Here is a 14,697-nt window from a genome sequence, read left to right as displayed (position 1 = left end):
ACTGGGCACAGCAGGGTCAGAGCCTCTGCTCTCACCTGAAGCGTTCATGTGAACCTGTGTGCAAGTAAGGATCACAGACCTTTGGCTGATTTAAGGCAAAAGAAGAGTTTTCTGGTTCTTTTTCTGAACCAGCTGCGTGCTGAGGCAGATCTGAGGTGGTGCAGGTGGCACAGCCCAGGTTGCAGAGCTGGAAGGGATGTCCCCAGTGCCCTGGCCAGGCAGGAGGGCTGAGGAAGGGCCAATGCCAAGGGCAGGTGGGTGAAACCCTGCAGTGCTCACTCAGCTGTGAGCATCACTGGTGCCATCAGTGGTGTGCTGAGCTCTTCCTGAAGAATCAGATGATAATAAAGACCAAATTATTGAAAGCAGTGCTGTTATCTGCCTCCTGACTTCTGTGCAGTTACTGGGCATTCTCTTCTCCTTCCAGCTCAGCAGATGTGGAGATATCCCTTTAAAAATCCAAATTCCAGAGGCAGGTTCCAGTCTGTCATCCTCAGAGTTTTCTGAATGCACCATGCCCTGCTGAATGCATCAAGCCATGCCTATTGAAGTTTGGGTTGGGTTTTTTTTTTTCCCCTCTAAATGACAGTTTATCTGAGCTGGGGGGAATGAATGGATAACGTTACTATTTACATAAGCTCATTGTGATCTGTCTCAGTAATGTAATCAAATTAGGGTTAACTGCAGCTGGAGAATGCCAGCTTGTAAACTGTTTTTCAAAAAGAATCACATGGTGTTCCCTGACATGTTTAGTATACACTCAGGGGGCTCTGTAAAAATTCTAGCACATCCCTAACTGGTGTATCTGAGGCAGGATCCTGGTGCCACCAATTCCCTGAGCCCAGGGAAGGAAAGGCAGAGAAATTCCCCTCCAGCCCAGGCCCAAGGCACAGGCTCTCCTGACGTGGCTGCTGCTGACATGTTGTCTTTCCCCTGGCTAAAATCAACAGATCAGTTGATAGAAAAAGCATGTGGTGTAAGTTTTGAGCACATTCAGGAACATCTGTGCTAAGTGCAGGAGTGCAGCCCACTGCACACGTCCAGCTCTATATTTAGTCTCGTGGCATTCGCATGAGATGAAGCCCAGCCTGGGCTAAAATTACCCAATGAGCAGATTTTCGAAGTATCTTGTTATTCTTCTTAATAAACATCACATCTGGGGCTTGCTTTGCCTGGTTCTGCCTCTCCCCCTCCAAGCAGGAGGTGCCGTGGACATCCTGGTGTTGCATCACCCCCTTCCCATGTGCCATGGAGGGTGGAATCCCGGGATTCTGCTCCAGGGCACCTGGTGTGGCTGTTGGGTTGCTGTCTGGTCACACAGGTGTTGTCAGGCAGTGTTTATTCCACACTGGGAATGCAGCAGGACAATTCTGAGGTTCCCTCCAGCTCCCAGGAAGGTTTCTGAAGGCTCATTCGGAGCCCTGGCAGTGGCTGGGGAAGGGAAAGTTTGGAATTCTGGCCTCTGCCCTTCCACAGCCACCCCACGTGGATGGTGCCAACACCATTCCAAGCTGCCAACCTGCTCAGCTGGGGTGGGAAAATGGGATATTCAGGACATTGGGATGTGTCCAAGCCAATGTAGATGGTCTGTGGTAGAGCTCAGCCACAATAACACCTTGGACGTATTTTTTTAAATCTGGTGTAAAGAAAGGATGAAATATTTAATGTAAACCTGCTCTCCCACTACTGCTAAAATGCCTTTTCACCCACAGAATCACAGAATTGTTAAAGCTGGAAAAGATCTTTACGATCATCAAGGCAGTGCAGCACCACCAGCATGTTCACCACTGATTGTCCATGTTCTGATAGGTTGAGTGTGGAGATGGTTCCATCAAAATTAAAGTTCTTGAGGGGTTCTTTCCTCAAAAGTTCTGTAATTGATGGGTACTCAAAAAGGATTTCACCAAATATCAAACCCCAGCCATTTCCCAATATTCAAAACAAGCAAGATCCTACAGAGGATTTTCTGTAAAATCACCATTTTTGAACATGGATGAAATATTTTCACCGAAATTCTGTTCTCTAAGAACTTTGAAATTCAGGATCTGCTATTTTTTTGAATTGAGGGAAAAAAAAAAAAAAAGGTTTCAGAGAAGGAACTTGCCCCTTGAGCACAGCCCTGTCCAAACCAACAAAAGGAAGCTTGTGTTGGCATCTCCATTCCGACTCAGGAATTCCTGACTCTTAAGCCTGTTTATACAGGGCTCCACCACAGCCCAATTTGCACTTCATTGGAGTTTTCTTTCCCCTCCACGTTTATGGTGCTGCTGGACGAGTGGATTACACACTCTGACTGCACACACTTCTCTGATTGTACCCAAAAGCTTTTTGCAATAATAATTACAGTGAAGTGTCTTCATTTGGAGGCAGCTTCATCCCTGTGGATGTTTTGGAGTCGTTTTGCATTTCTGTTTCAGATCTGAAAGTCTGATGGCCTAATTCTCCGAAGTTTTTGGGGATTGCTAGCTCCTGGTAAGCAGTCAGCCTTCCCTGGAAGCTTGGTGACATCTAGGACAGGCAGGATGTTTAACTCCAGTCATTCATGGGGATGCCAGAGTGTTCCAGGGTAGGAACACAGAATTTTATGGCTCTGGGATTTGCCTCTTGATCCTATTTGCTCTCAGCTGCTTTGGAAACCGCAGTTTCAACGTCCATTAGAGCTGGTGTAAAGCATGGGATGGTTTGGGGTTCTTCCCATGGAAAAACAGCCCCTTGTTAGTGCAGCTGAGCTGGAGATTTGGCAATGGGTTGGAAATTTGTAAATCAGTCGATCTCACCTGGGCATGGCCAAAGGGAGCCAAGAGCTTTGTGCCAAACTCTCAGCTGCTAAAAACTCTCAGCAGCAATGGAGCAACCTCCTCTCCTCTCCTCTCCTCTCCTCTCCTCCCCTCTCCTCTCCTCAACACCTAAACATCCCTGAACTTCTCTTCCTTGAACTTCACTGAGTTTCCCTGAACTTTCCTAAGCTTCCCTGAACTTCCCTGAACTCCCCTTCTCCATTTTAACCTACATTTCCTTCCACATTCATCTCTTCTTGGAGGTTTTTCCTGCTCTTTGGCAGCCGAATCACCTTCCCCATCTCTGGGAGCCCTGAGCACCCCGAGCACCCTGATTACCCCTGTCCTTGGGTGCCTGTCTGACCTCAGCCACCCCAGATCCCCCCAGAACTCCGGGAGCCGCTGGAATTCCCGGCGGGGCCGCTGGATCAGGTCTGTTCCCGGTGTGTTTATCCTGGAGGGGGATGCAGGGTTGAGGTACTTGACCTCCCCGAATGCCTGCTGACCTGGAGCTAATCTGAGGTGGAGCACAGCAGCGATTTAATGACTTGTTCCACCACACCTCTGCTGGAGGGGGAATTAAAGAGCCCTGGGGGGCTGGAGCATCCCAGGATCTGCTCCAGAGGCACTCAATCCTGGAAATCCTGTGGGTACCTGTTCCCTTGGTGCCTACACCCATCCTTGTCTGCCCAACCTAAGGCAATTATTCACAGAAGTGGCAGAAAACCTTAAATATATATATATATATATATATATATATATATATAATATTTCTTTTAATACACATAATTCAACTATGAAAATATTATCACTGCACTGTTATATTTAGTATATTCAGTAGGACTAGCTCCTTAAATCAATAGACAAAAATTGTGGTCCCATTCCGCTAATCAGTGTGCCACAGATGGTTTACTTTCCCAAGGATGTACACAACAAAATAAAAATATGTAAAATAAATACACAAAATGGTTTCCCTTTTTTTTTTTTTTTTTTTTTTTTTTTTTTTTGTTGGTTTTTGCTTGGCTTTGTTTGTTGTTGATATATATTTATATATATAAAAATCTAAATTACAGTTGTGCTGAAAGCACTCCATTGAACTTCCCAAACACCTGGGTGCAGTTGTGAGTTTTGGCCATTGTTATCAATAATATAATATTTATTCATTATCCTCATCATCATCATAACAACAGCAATATGAATCTCTATTATTTTATAGCATTCTCAGTTGCAACACAACTGAATTTTGTTTCTATTCTGTTTTTTCCTTAGCAAATACTGACTGATCCCGAGGTGACCTCCCAGGAGGGCAATATTAAAAAGGTAGGACATGGCTCAGTCTTCTGGGAGTTGTTTTATTCCCTGGCTTGGAAATGCACCTGGACACTTTTCCCTCCCTTTTGAACCGAGGCGTTGATGGCAATAATGTCGTAAAAGTTTTCCAGTGTTTGCTGTTGCTTTTTTGGATTAAGTGTTGTGGTTCTGTTGGCATATTTTCCTGTCTTTTTGTGATTCCAGTCATTATGAAAGAGAAAATAATAGTTTGAGGTGTTCCTTGATTCAGCTACAACACAAACAGCCGCCGGGCCAAAGCGAGAAACCTCATTTACCTCTTTTCCAGTAAAAGAAAATGTTGGTCCTTTGTTAAAAGTGCTAAATTTTTGGAGGTCACTTCAGCATCAAATGTGGCTTACGTGAAGTCCAAGGGAAAAGGAATAGGTCTGTGAAAGGATAAAATTCAGCCCATGTGATGCATTAGTGGTGCTTTTCATCACATTGTGGGGCTCCAACTGGAGCAGTGACCAGAGAAAATGTGTTCCACTCTCAGACCAGCTGCACAAATGTCTCCACTGGAGCTGGGAGGCAGCCTCAGCATGGCATGTTTGGGTAGCCAGGCTGCTGTTTGGGTTGGGGTTACCCTCAGAGGCACTGAAATGAGGTTTTGCTCCATGTGGATCTGTTGGTTAACAGCTTTGCTGATTAAAGCTTTACAAGTCGGGTTTGATTAGAGCCTCTCAATGGCTGTAGCTTGTGTGTCCTCTCTGAAATAAGGTTGTGACTCCTTTTATGTGCAGTTGTCTTGTAAAGGATGTTCACAGTCCTGCTTGTGAGGTTTTTGGGAGTGGAAATCTCTGAGGTTGGCCCTTGCCACATTGCTGCTCATCCTTCAGGCCATGCTGCTTCTCCACTCTTGAAACTGAAAGGAATCCCTTGCTTCCCTCTGCCAAACAGAGTGAAATACAATCCTTGCCAGGCTCCAGAGCCAGGCTGGCAAAAGGGATTCAGACACATATCCAGTATGGCCTGTTCTAGCCTCACCACATTAAAAAAAAATTAAAAATCAGGTTTTATTTCCAAGAGGAAACATCCTCTGAGCACGCCATGACCTCGCCAGGGCCTGTGGCAACAGGGCTGAACTTTTTACCTTGGGCACCTCCATAACTCATGGGGTGTCTGTCCCTGCCTCTGTGGGATCCTTTTGTCTGGACAGACGTGGTGACAAGGTGGCAGGTTCTCATTATCCCCACAAGGATGGAGGGAATTCTCCATGGCTCAGCTAATTTTTATTCAGTCTTTAATTACGATATCACAAATGAACTCTCCATCCCCACCTCCAGGACCTGCAGTACCCCAAAGAGAGTAGGAGTTGTGTGAAGCAGAGAAACACAAAACTGGCAGTTTTATATGTTCAGTCCACGGGTTTGTATTTAAACTTTGTGCTTTTATTTCAAGGGGAATTGCTACAAAAACTGCAGGTCTTTGAAAAATGCCATGTCCTTAAATATTTCCTTGTGCAGCAGGTATAAAACTGGACAATTGTGATATTTGACAAGGGGGGAAGGCCTGGCCTTCCACTTGTGTCTTTTAAATGCATTGTAGAGAAGCACTAGTGGGAGTTTATGAGGTGATAAATTTATTGAAGGATGGGCAGTAGGGTTTTACAGCTGGGGTAAAGGAGGTCAGAGCAGTAAGGTAAAGAGTTCAAGTCTAAACTTTATGGCTTGTGAAAAGACTACTGTGAGACAGCTTTTCAGTCAGGAGAAAATGAAAACTAAAGAATGAGAAATCACTCCGGACAATTTTTGTAGGATCTCTCAATTGTTTGGAAGTAGCACTCTGGCATTTGGCTCCAGTGGCACAAAACCCTCTCGGGAGCAGATTTCCTTTTCCAGCCTCTCTAAATCATTCAGTTGTCATATCCCTGAAGACACAATGGTTGAGATTTGACTTCAATTTATTCCTATTCCTTCAGAGATGAGTTGGTGGTGAGATGGTGACTGAAGACAAATGTAACTGGAGTGGGTGGCCTGATTTAAACTGGGAGGGCAGGAAATCGGAGCTGCAGAGACCATAATTTCAGTGGCTCTTTTGACTGCTGCATCACAGGTTCAGAATTGGGCACTAACAAGGACTAGAAAGAGAAAAAAAAAATCAAAAATGCAGAGAAAAACCTGTAAAACCAGGAAAAAGTAGGGAAGGGAAGGTGATGGCAGTGAGAGGTGTAGGGAGATGTGCATGAAGCAACCTCTGCTTAAAACTGACCCTGGAACTATCTCTGCTCTTAAGCTCCCAGGAAAGAAACACTCTTTTACATAACTTAATGAACTGAAAGGCAGGAGAAAGTCTGTAGCACAGCAGAGCCTGTTTTGTAGTAGAATAAAACGGGTTATAGCACAAAGAATAAGTATTTCTCACCGTACCCAGTATTCTTCAGTTCATGTTACTGTTATTTCTGCTGGGACCACTAACACCACAAAACTGATTTCTTTGTTAGTGGTTGTCTGACAGGACTAATTCCATGTCACTGAAGAACCATACCCAGGATCATTTTTTATATCTATGCTGCTCCATGGATTGAAATGTGGTGCATACCTAACGAGCTTTCCTTGTATCACCTTTGCTGGCTGATATTTAGTTTAACTTATACAAATACACACGAGCTCCTCATCGTGTTTGTTTAATTTTAAATCATCAGGAAGCAATATTAAAACAGGAAAGTCACTTATTTTAGTTATTTTAGTGACCTGAATGAGGACACTCGGAGATAAAAATACGAGTAATACCTGGGGGTTTTTTGTCCCCTGCTCCCAAATGTCTTTTTCCCAGCCCATATCCCTGCACTCTGTTTATTTTGCTTAGAAAGCAGCTCAGTGTCCTCTCCCTCTGAATTTTCCAAGCATTTAATAAACTCAGCAAACACCTTGTTGTCATTGTCACCGTCCCCGTTGTCATTTTGCTTCAACTTTGAGCTGAAAGATTTCCACTTCCTCCAGCAGGAAGCAAAGCCTGTGCCCATTACACACCACCTTTTTTTTTTTTTTTCCACCCCCAAGCAGATGCATTTCCCTCCCCTCCAAGGGTCACTTTGGATGAGGGTTCCAGAATGCTGGGGAAGGATTCTCTGTGTGTGCAGAGCTCCCAGCCAACCTCCCCAGGCTGGGCTGTTTTTCTGACCGTGGTGACAAGGGACCTCAGGGACTTCTCTCTTCAGTAGACTCTCTATTTAGTTTCTGTTTACTTAGAGGGAATAGCCTGAGGGGCTACTGGAGAGAAAACATCTGTGGGAGATAATCTATAGAGTTATCTATCTATCACTCTTGTCGACCCTGTCTCCCCTGAGAGCAAGCTGAGAGACTTGTAATAAAAAGGCATCGCTGAAGAGGCTTTAGGGACAAATAAAGAGACATGTTAAGGGCCAGCTGAAAAAGGATAGAAGACATTATTAAAGCTCAATAGCCGTCTTATCAAAATCCAATAGGATAGGCATTTGGCAAAAGGCTTTAAATTTATTCTTTGACTTTCTGGAGAGCTTGAATTTATCCATTAACAAGAATGTGCTGCACGGGGAGCGGGAGATGCTATCGGCTTCAAAAGGGTTGGATTCAATCTGGTATTGTGCAAAACACAACAAAAACTGAAGACAAAACCAATTTTCCCCCCTCTTCTGGCTGGCCTCATTCCTACATTGCCAAATATTAGAAGCTGTAAATATAATGCTGATGAGGCTGTGGAGTAAAAGCAATTTAAGCAGCATGGTTATTCTGCGCTCACAAATCACACAGATTTATTTTTAAAAACAGAGTGAATTTTAGAAAACTGGGTGTCATATTTCAGGGTGTGACCAGAAATTTTGGCCTTTTAAAAAAGCATCAAGTAGCAAACAAGAAACCCAGGTACAAGGAAAGCTTTGAGCTCTAAAGCAAAAGCAAAACCCAACGAGCGTTTTGCCGCTGCAGATGCGGAGAGCGGGATGGGGCCATAAATCTCCCCGGGTTTATTATTATATCCAAAATGCTACAGGTCACAGGAACCATCTGATACTTCAGCAGCACATTGTTCACACGGGGATGATTGATTGATAATTATGATAATTTGCCAAATGATTATTTGGGTATTATGGCCGCGGCCCGTCCCGCCGGGTCGCTGTGAAGACATTTTCTATATCACGGGGCCGCCAGGAATGGCCTCTGGCAAGGAGGGATGTGGAGAGGTCTGGCCGGGCTCTCCCGGTGGGATCTGGGGGGCTGATGAATGATGACCCAGAGGAGTAAGAAATCAGACTTCAATAAGCACTCAGGAAGGCAGTTAGGGAAGAGCAAGGGAGCTGCTCACTGTCTTTTGTGCAGCAATTACTGGGCAGGACAAACGCCCCAGGCCTGAGCCTTGTGAGAGCAAATTGCAGATTTGAACCTGGATTTGCCGTTTCTCAAATTGCAGATTTGAACCAGGATTTGAAATGTTTCAAATTGCAGATTTGAGCCTGGATTTGCAATTTTTTTTAATTGCAGATTTGAACCCGGATTTGCCGTTTCTCAAATTGCAGATTTGAACCAGGATTTGAAATGTTTCAAATTGCAGATTTGAACCCGAATTTGCCATTTTTTACATTGCAGATTTGAACCCAGATTTGCAACTTCTCAAATTGCAGATTTGAACTCGGATTTGCAATTTTTCAAATTGCAAATTTGAACGCGGATTTGAAATTTTTCAAATTGCAGATTTGAACCCGGCCTGCTCTGAGTTGCTGCCTTTGCAGCACAAATTGCATTTCTGCACTTAACAGGGATATATTATCATATTATCCCCAGTTTGTAGAAGGTGTTCTCAAACTCTCAGTGAGGATTTCCCACAGATTTCAGTGAGTTTTTCTTCACTTTTCTGTGTATTGAAGAATCACCCCCCTCCAGTTTGTACACAATCCTCATCCTGGCTAAGAATTGACAGAGAATTGGGGGTTAAAGATGCTCCATAACCCCGTGGGAGGGGGCAACAATCCCAGATTTGGGAGCTAAAGCCCCATTTCTCCAGGGCTGCTGCTTCACAGTTACTACTTTAAAAAAGAGCTTTAATTTGCTTGTTTTATAGGTTGTATCTTTATGAAATAAAGGTATATTTAGCTGCCACAAACACAGGCAGCTTTGAGTTGATTTTTATAATCTTTTCCTGAATAGACTTGCGTCATTCCAATAAGCCCTGGACAAAAGAGTGGACAGTTGTCTGAGAGTCTTTTTTATAACATTTCTCTCTTTCTATTGTTAGAGAGCTGCTAATAAAAGAACCAGGAGTCCATTAATTCAGTGAATGAACATATAGTAAAGTCAGTTCCCTCTTGAGAACAATAATGTTGCGGTCAGCTTAGGTTTCCATGGAAACTAAGTACTTCTAAGAAGTTTGCATCCTTGATTTTGCTGAAATGAAGCATGTAAAGTGAAAAAAAAAAAAAAAAGGTGTATGGCTGGCACAGAAAAGTCGGCAAAGAAAGTGATGGTTAAATTATTTCGCAGGAATAACATTGTATGTTGAATTTCTGTGATACAGATGTTTGGGCTGGGTTGTTCAGTGAGTGTGGCTATGAGAAATGGCTCCATGAAGAGATCTCGGGGGGTTTTGAGCCCATAAATCAGGCCAAGTTAAGAGGACTGGCAGTGGTTAAGTTTGCTCTCTCCGTATCTGCAGAAGGCTGAGGCAGCCCCAGGCACACGCAGGGCAGAGCAGGGGCTGTCCCAGGGCTCCACACCTGCAGGCTATGAAATGGTTAATGGCAATTTCCCATTTCTCCCTGGCAAATAATGTGGATTTGGGGTATGGTGTGAGCTCCTCACGCAGATCTAAGGTCTTTTTGTGAGTTAAGCTGGTTCTTCTCCTCCTCCATCCCGTGCAAACCCCAGATCTGCGATGCTGAGCTGTTCCCCAGCACTGATTTATAACCTGTGTCTGATTCCCCTGCATTGCTGGGGCTCAGGAGGTGTCCAAAACGTGCTGCTGAGCTGCTCCCACGCATGGCTCAGGTGACACACGGCTGCAGTGAGCAGCATCCCCTCAGATAAAAGTGCCCCTGAACTCCAGGCAGGTTTGGGAGAGGTCACCTTGTCGTCTTGATGCATCCCAAGCACAGACACACAGACTTTGGGCTGGCTTTGAGTTAGAAACTGCATTTCTGTGGAGGTCAGCAGACAGGTGGCTGCTCCCTTGGCAAAATAAATGATTTAGAATCCTTCTCTGTGAGGGTGGGATGCCCTGGCACAGGGTGCCCAGAGAAGCTGTGGCTGCCCCTGGATCCCTGGAAGTGTCCAAGTTCAGGCTGGATGGACATTGGAGTTCCCTGGAACAGTGGAAGGCGTCCCTGGCCATGGAATGGGGTGGAATGAGGTGACCTTTAAGGTCCAACCTAAACCATTCCATGGTTCTGTGATCAGGGCACAAAGGAGACCCATTAAGACACTCTGGCTGAGTAATCAGTTATGCTAATAACACATGCAAATTCAAGATTCCTAAACTTTTTTATAACCAAGAGTTTCCTAAATAATCTGAAACCCTACCATGCTGGTCCCTGCTCCCTTTGCTTGGGGTTTGTGGGAATGCTCACACATTTAACAGTTTGAACACAAATTAACCGTTTCAACACAAACAAAGAGTTTCAACACAAATTAAGATTTTGAAACAAAATAAGAGTTTGATCACAAATTATCAGTTTCAACACTTCTCTCCCGATCCTCCTTTTCCCTCTGTGTTTATAAAATTCATTCCAGTGCTCCCGTGTTCAAAGCCACGTGCACTATCACACATGAAATGCCCATACCCAGCGCTGCTGTTTATCCACTCACATCTGATGTGTTTTTAATTGTTTGCATCAGGAGCCCAGGCTCCTTTTCCCTCCTAACCAAAGTGAGGGGCTGGCATTTCCAGCCCGCCAGTGAAACAATATTCTGGATGATTAGGAGGCATTACAGCCCCGGCTCAGTTTGAAAATGCCAGAATGCCCCAGAGATCCCCATGAATCTGCTGCCAGCCGGCCCCTGTCAGAGCTGAAGGCAGCACTGTCTGGAGCCCAAAATCAACTTCAGGAAGGTCATGTGAAAGAAAATCCTCAGTCATCAGGAAGCCCTTGGCCCCGTGGCCTTTCTGACATTTTCTGACAAACCTTAAATCACCAGAGTAGACAAAACATCACAAATTTTGGAATGATGGCCTGTGGGATTTGGGGGCTGTGTGGTAACTTGGAAGGTAACACACACACACAAAGCCCCCTCCCCTCCCTCTGCTCTGCAATTCCTCCTGGGATGTGAGCTGAGGGTTTTGCTGGAATCAGCCCCTGGAGTCAGCTCTGGATGCAGAACCACCTCTGGGGTGGGCTGGGAGCTGAAGCAGCAGCAGAGGAGGGGGCTGCCCTGGGCCAGCTCCAGGTTTTTCCGTGGAACAGGGAATATTCCTCAGGATCTCTCCCAGGACAGGCTCCTGTGCTACTGGGGAGTCTGGAACTGGGTTTTATTGTGTGGTTCCATGTCTTAGAGAAGGCAGATGGTTCCATGAAGACGCCCTGGGATGCTGAGGGTGTGCAGGGCTGGGTTAATCCCATTGGAAGGAGAATTTGGATCAGGCAGGAGCCTCTTGGAGCTCCCTGGATAAGCAGGAAAAGTTGGACAGCAGCTGGGGAGGGAGGAAAGGGAAGGGTGGGGGTGAGGAACACCACAGGGACTTGAAGTTTGGTCCAGCCCCGATGGTGCTGCTGTAAAAATGAAAGCCAGAACACAGAGAACTGGGTGCCAGTGAACAACAATTAAATATAAATATACTTAATGTAACAAAACAAAAAAAAAACTTTTTATTTTGTTTTTTTTCCATATGTTATCCTAGAAATAAATCAAGGTTCTGCAGAGCAGCAAAGGTGGGACTGTTCTCCCACAGGGGCAACAATATATATTGATATATTTTGATTTTAGATTCTACAAGATTTCTATGAGATGTCAAAATACATGTTCTGGAAAAAAAAAATAATAAAACAAGCCAACCAAGTTTATTTTTCACAGGACAGTTTGGGGAGAAAAATAAAGAGAAGTAATCACCAGAAGTCAGCTCCTCTGTGATGCTCAGTCATGCCTTCCCTCTGGAAATTTCAGCTCTGTAAACATGTATATAAATATATACAAAAATATAGATATAATAATAATAATAGCAGCAGGAGGAGTCTAAATTAAGTGCTTAAATCCTTTCTTGGCTAACCCAAGCAATTCATTTTCTATTACTTTTTTCCCCTCCTTATTTTAGACTGTAACACAGAATATAGACCAGAAATACCAAAAGCTGTGGAATAGATTAGAAACTAATTTATACACTTCAGAGGAAATTTTCCTCCTCCTTAATGTGACCTTATAAGTAACTGAAATTAAGAAATCTTCTGTCATCTGGAGGCATCCCCTCTCCTAATCTTCTAGAGTTAGCTGATTATTTTAGGGATTTGTTGCCATGAATTCTGGCCTTGGGGAGGGGAGGTGAATTTGCTACCCAGCATTTTTCCAGCTCATTAATAACTGCTGCAGAGATAGTTCTGCACTGCTGCTGTCAGGACATCTTAGCCCCTGCTTGATGCAATAATTCCTTCTGTTCCAGAAGGATAAATTGCAACTCCTAAAGGAATTGCTCCTCTGAGTTTCCACTGGAATTTCAGTCTTCAGCTCCTCTGCCCCACAATGTTGGTTCTTCCTCACAGAAAGTCTGGGAAAACTCTGGAAATTTGTATGAGTGCTGCTTCCTCAAGGTAGTTTTTAGGATAGTGTTGAATTCTTCTTTCCTGAAATATTCAATTTTAGAAAGAGTCAAGAGGAATTTTAATTTTTTCAGTGTTTGCCTTCCAATTACTAATATTTATATGTAAAACCAGGAAAATCTTGACTTTCATTGTTCATCTTTTCCCTTAATACCTGCTTCAGTTTTTCCCTCTTTCTGCAGTGCTGCTCAGAAATAAGCTGGACTTTTCTCCTGGTTGTCTTGGCCAATCCAAGCAGTCTCTTGCTCAGCTCCAGCTGCCGTGAAATGGAGATTAATCATTTTACATGTCATGGGAATCTTAAAATAGGTGAATCCTGGAAAATATCTGTGCTGGGGCTGGGGTTGCCTTGTAAATCCACCCCAGGGAAACACCCTCAGCTGGACACTCAGCTCTGTCTGGGCTTGGGATGCTCCTTACTCTGACCTCATCCCTTTTTTCTGCCTGGCTGTCTCTTCATCCTCTCAATTCCTGTTGGGAGCAGAGGAATTCTGGAGGGTTTTTATTGTATTTGCAGGGATCCTTGTGGCAGGGAGGAATGATGAATCTGACTCCATGTTCTCAGAAGGCTAATTTGTTATTTTATTATACTATATTATATTAAACAATACTATACTAAAGAAACCAGAAAGGATACTTACTGAATGTTAAAAAGATAATAATGAAAACTCATTACTCTTTCCAGAGTCCTGACACAGCTTGGCCCTGACTGGCCAAAGAGTGAAAACAACTCACAGCAGAATGCAGTGAAACAATCACCTGTGGGTGAACAATCTCCAAACACATTCCACATGAGCACAACACAGGAGAAGCAAATCAAATAATTATTGTTTTCCTTTTCTCTGAGGCTTCTCAGCTTCCCAGGAGGAAAATCCTGAGTGAAGGGATTTTTTTCAGAGAATGTGAATGCCACAGGTTCTTTCCCTGCTTTCCTGCAATGCCAAGCAGGGAGGATGTGCAATTTTTCCTAAGGAGGTTGTGCTGTCCCTGAGTAAGATCCTTCCTCTCAGGCTTTGTGTCTGCTGATGACTCCAACATGTCCTTGAGTTCCAACAGCAATTTATTCCTGGCAGTTTGGATTTGCCAGCCCTTTTGCCAAGAAAAACTTGAGATTGGGAGAGTGTCCCACCCTCCATTCCAGCTCTGCTGCTCACCATGTGCTCCTTTGCTCTTTCCTGCAAACCCCAGAGCATCCCCTGCTAAACCCAAGTACAAACTGGGCACTCCTGGAGTAGGAAATGTGGGATTTAAATAATGTTTATTTTTCCAAGGCATTGCTATTTCAGATATATAGATATCAATAATATAGATACATAGATATAGATGATATAGATATAGATTCGATATAGATAGATACAGTATAGGTATAGATACAGATAGTTATATAGAATAAATATAAATATAAATATAAATATAAATATAAATATAAATATAAATATAAATATAAATATAAATATAAATATAAATTCAACCATCCAGCAAATCCCATCCTCACCCAGGAGCTGAGTTGGGTTTATGTAAAACACTTCATATTCAGCTGCTGTTCACCCCACCTAATGATCCATTTTTAAAGTATTTTATTCCAAGAAAGAAGACATAATGGTCAGTCATGGACATTTTAATTATTATTATGCTGATAGCATAATTTTCTCAGAGCAATGAAGTCAGAAAAATGAGATTTGTTATTTAATCCTGGTGTATATCCACATTACTGCTGGGCCCAGAGCAAGGCTTTAACCATTTGAAATATGAATGTTTGTGTTCTGGTGACTTCAAAGTGGTACAAAACAGCCATGAAAGCAGAATATTCTGGGACAATTTTAAATGGTCATTTTTGCTCCATGATAGGAAGGTTGGCAAAGGAGCAGCTGATGGATG

At 43.7% G+C, this 14,697-nt stretch overlaps 1 protein-coding gene across 3 annotated transcripts in view; it reads left to right on the top strand.

The window, feature by feature from the left end:
• Window positions 1-14,697, top strand: part of PRDM16 (PR/SET domain 16) — a 302,077-nt gene that overhangs the window by 154,054 nt on the left and 133,326 nt on the right. For all 3 annotated transcript variants that reach the window (XM_041419759.1, XM_041419760.1, XM_041419758.1), the window contains exon 3: window positions 4,047-4,097. In XM_041419759.1, coding sequence (XP_041275693.1) covers window positions 4,047-4,097 — 51 coding nt within the window. The remainder of the gene's footprint in view (window positions 1-4,046; window positions 4,098-14,697) is intronic.

The sequence above is a fragment of the Onychostruthus taczanowskii genome, unplaced genomic scaffold, assembly GCF_017590055.1.
Source record: "Onychostruthus taczanowskii isolate IOZ18803 unplaced genomic scaffold, ASM1759005v1 scaffold61, whole genome shotgun sequence".
In the NCBI taxonomy this organism is placed as follows: domain Eukaryota; kingdom Metazoa; phylum Chordata; class Aves; order Passeriformes; family Passeridae; genus Onychostruthus; species Onychostruthus taczanowskii.
Note: the sequence above shows the minus strand (reverse complement) of the source record. Positions and strands in the feature narration are given on the sequence as shown.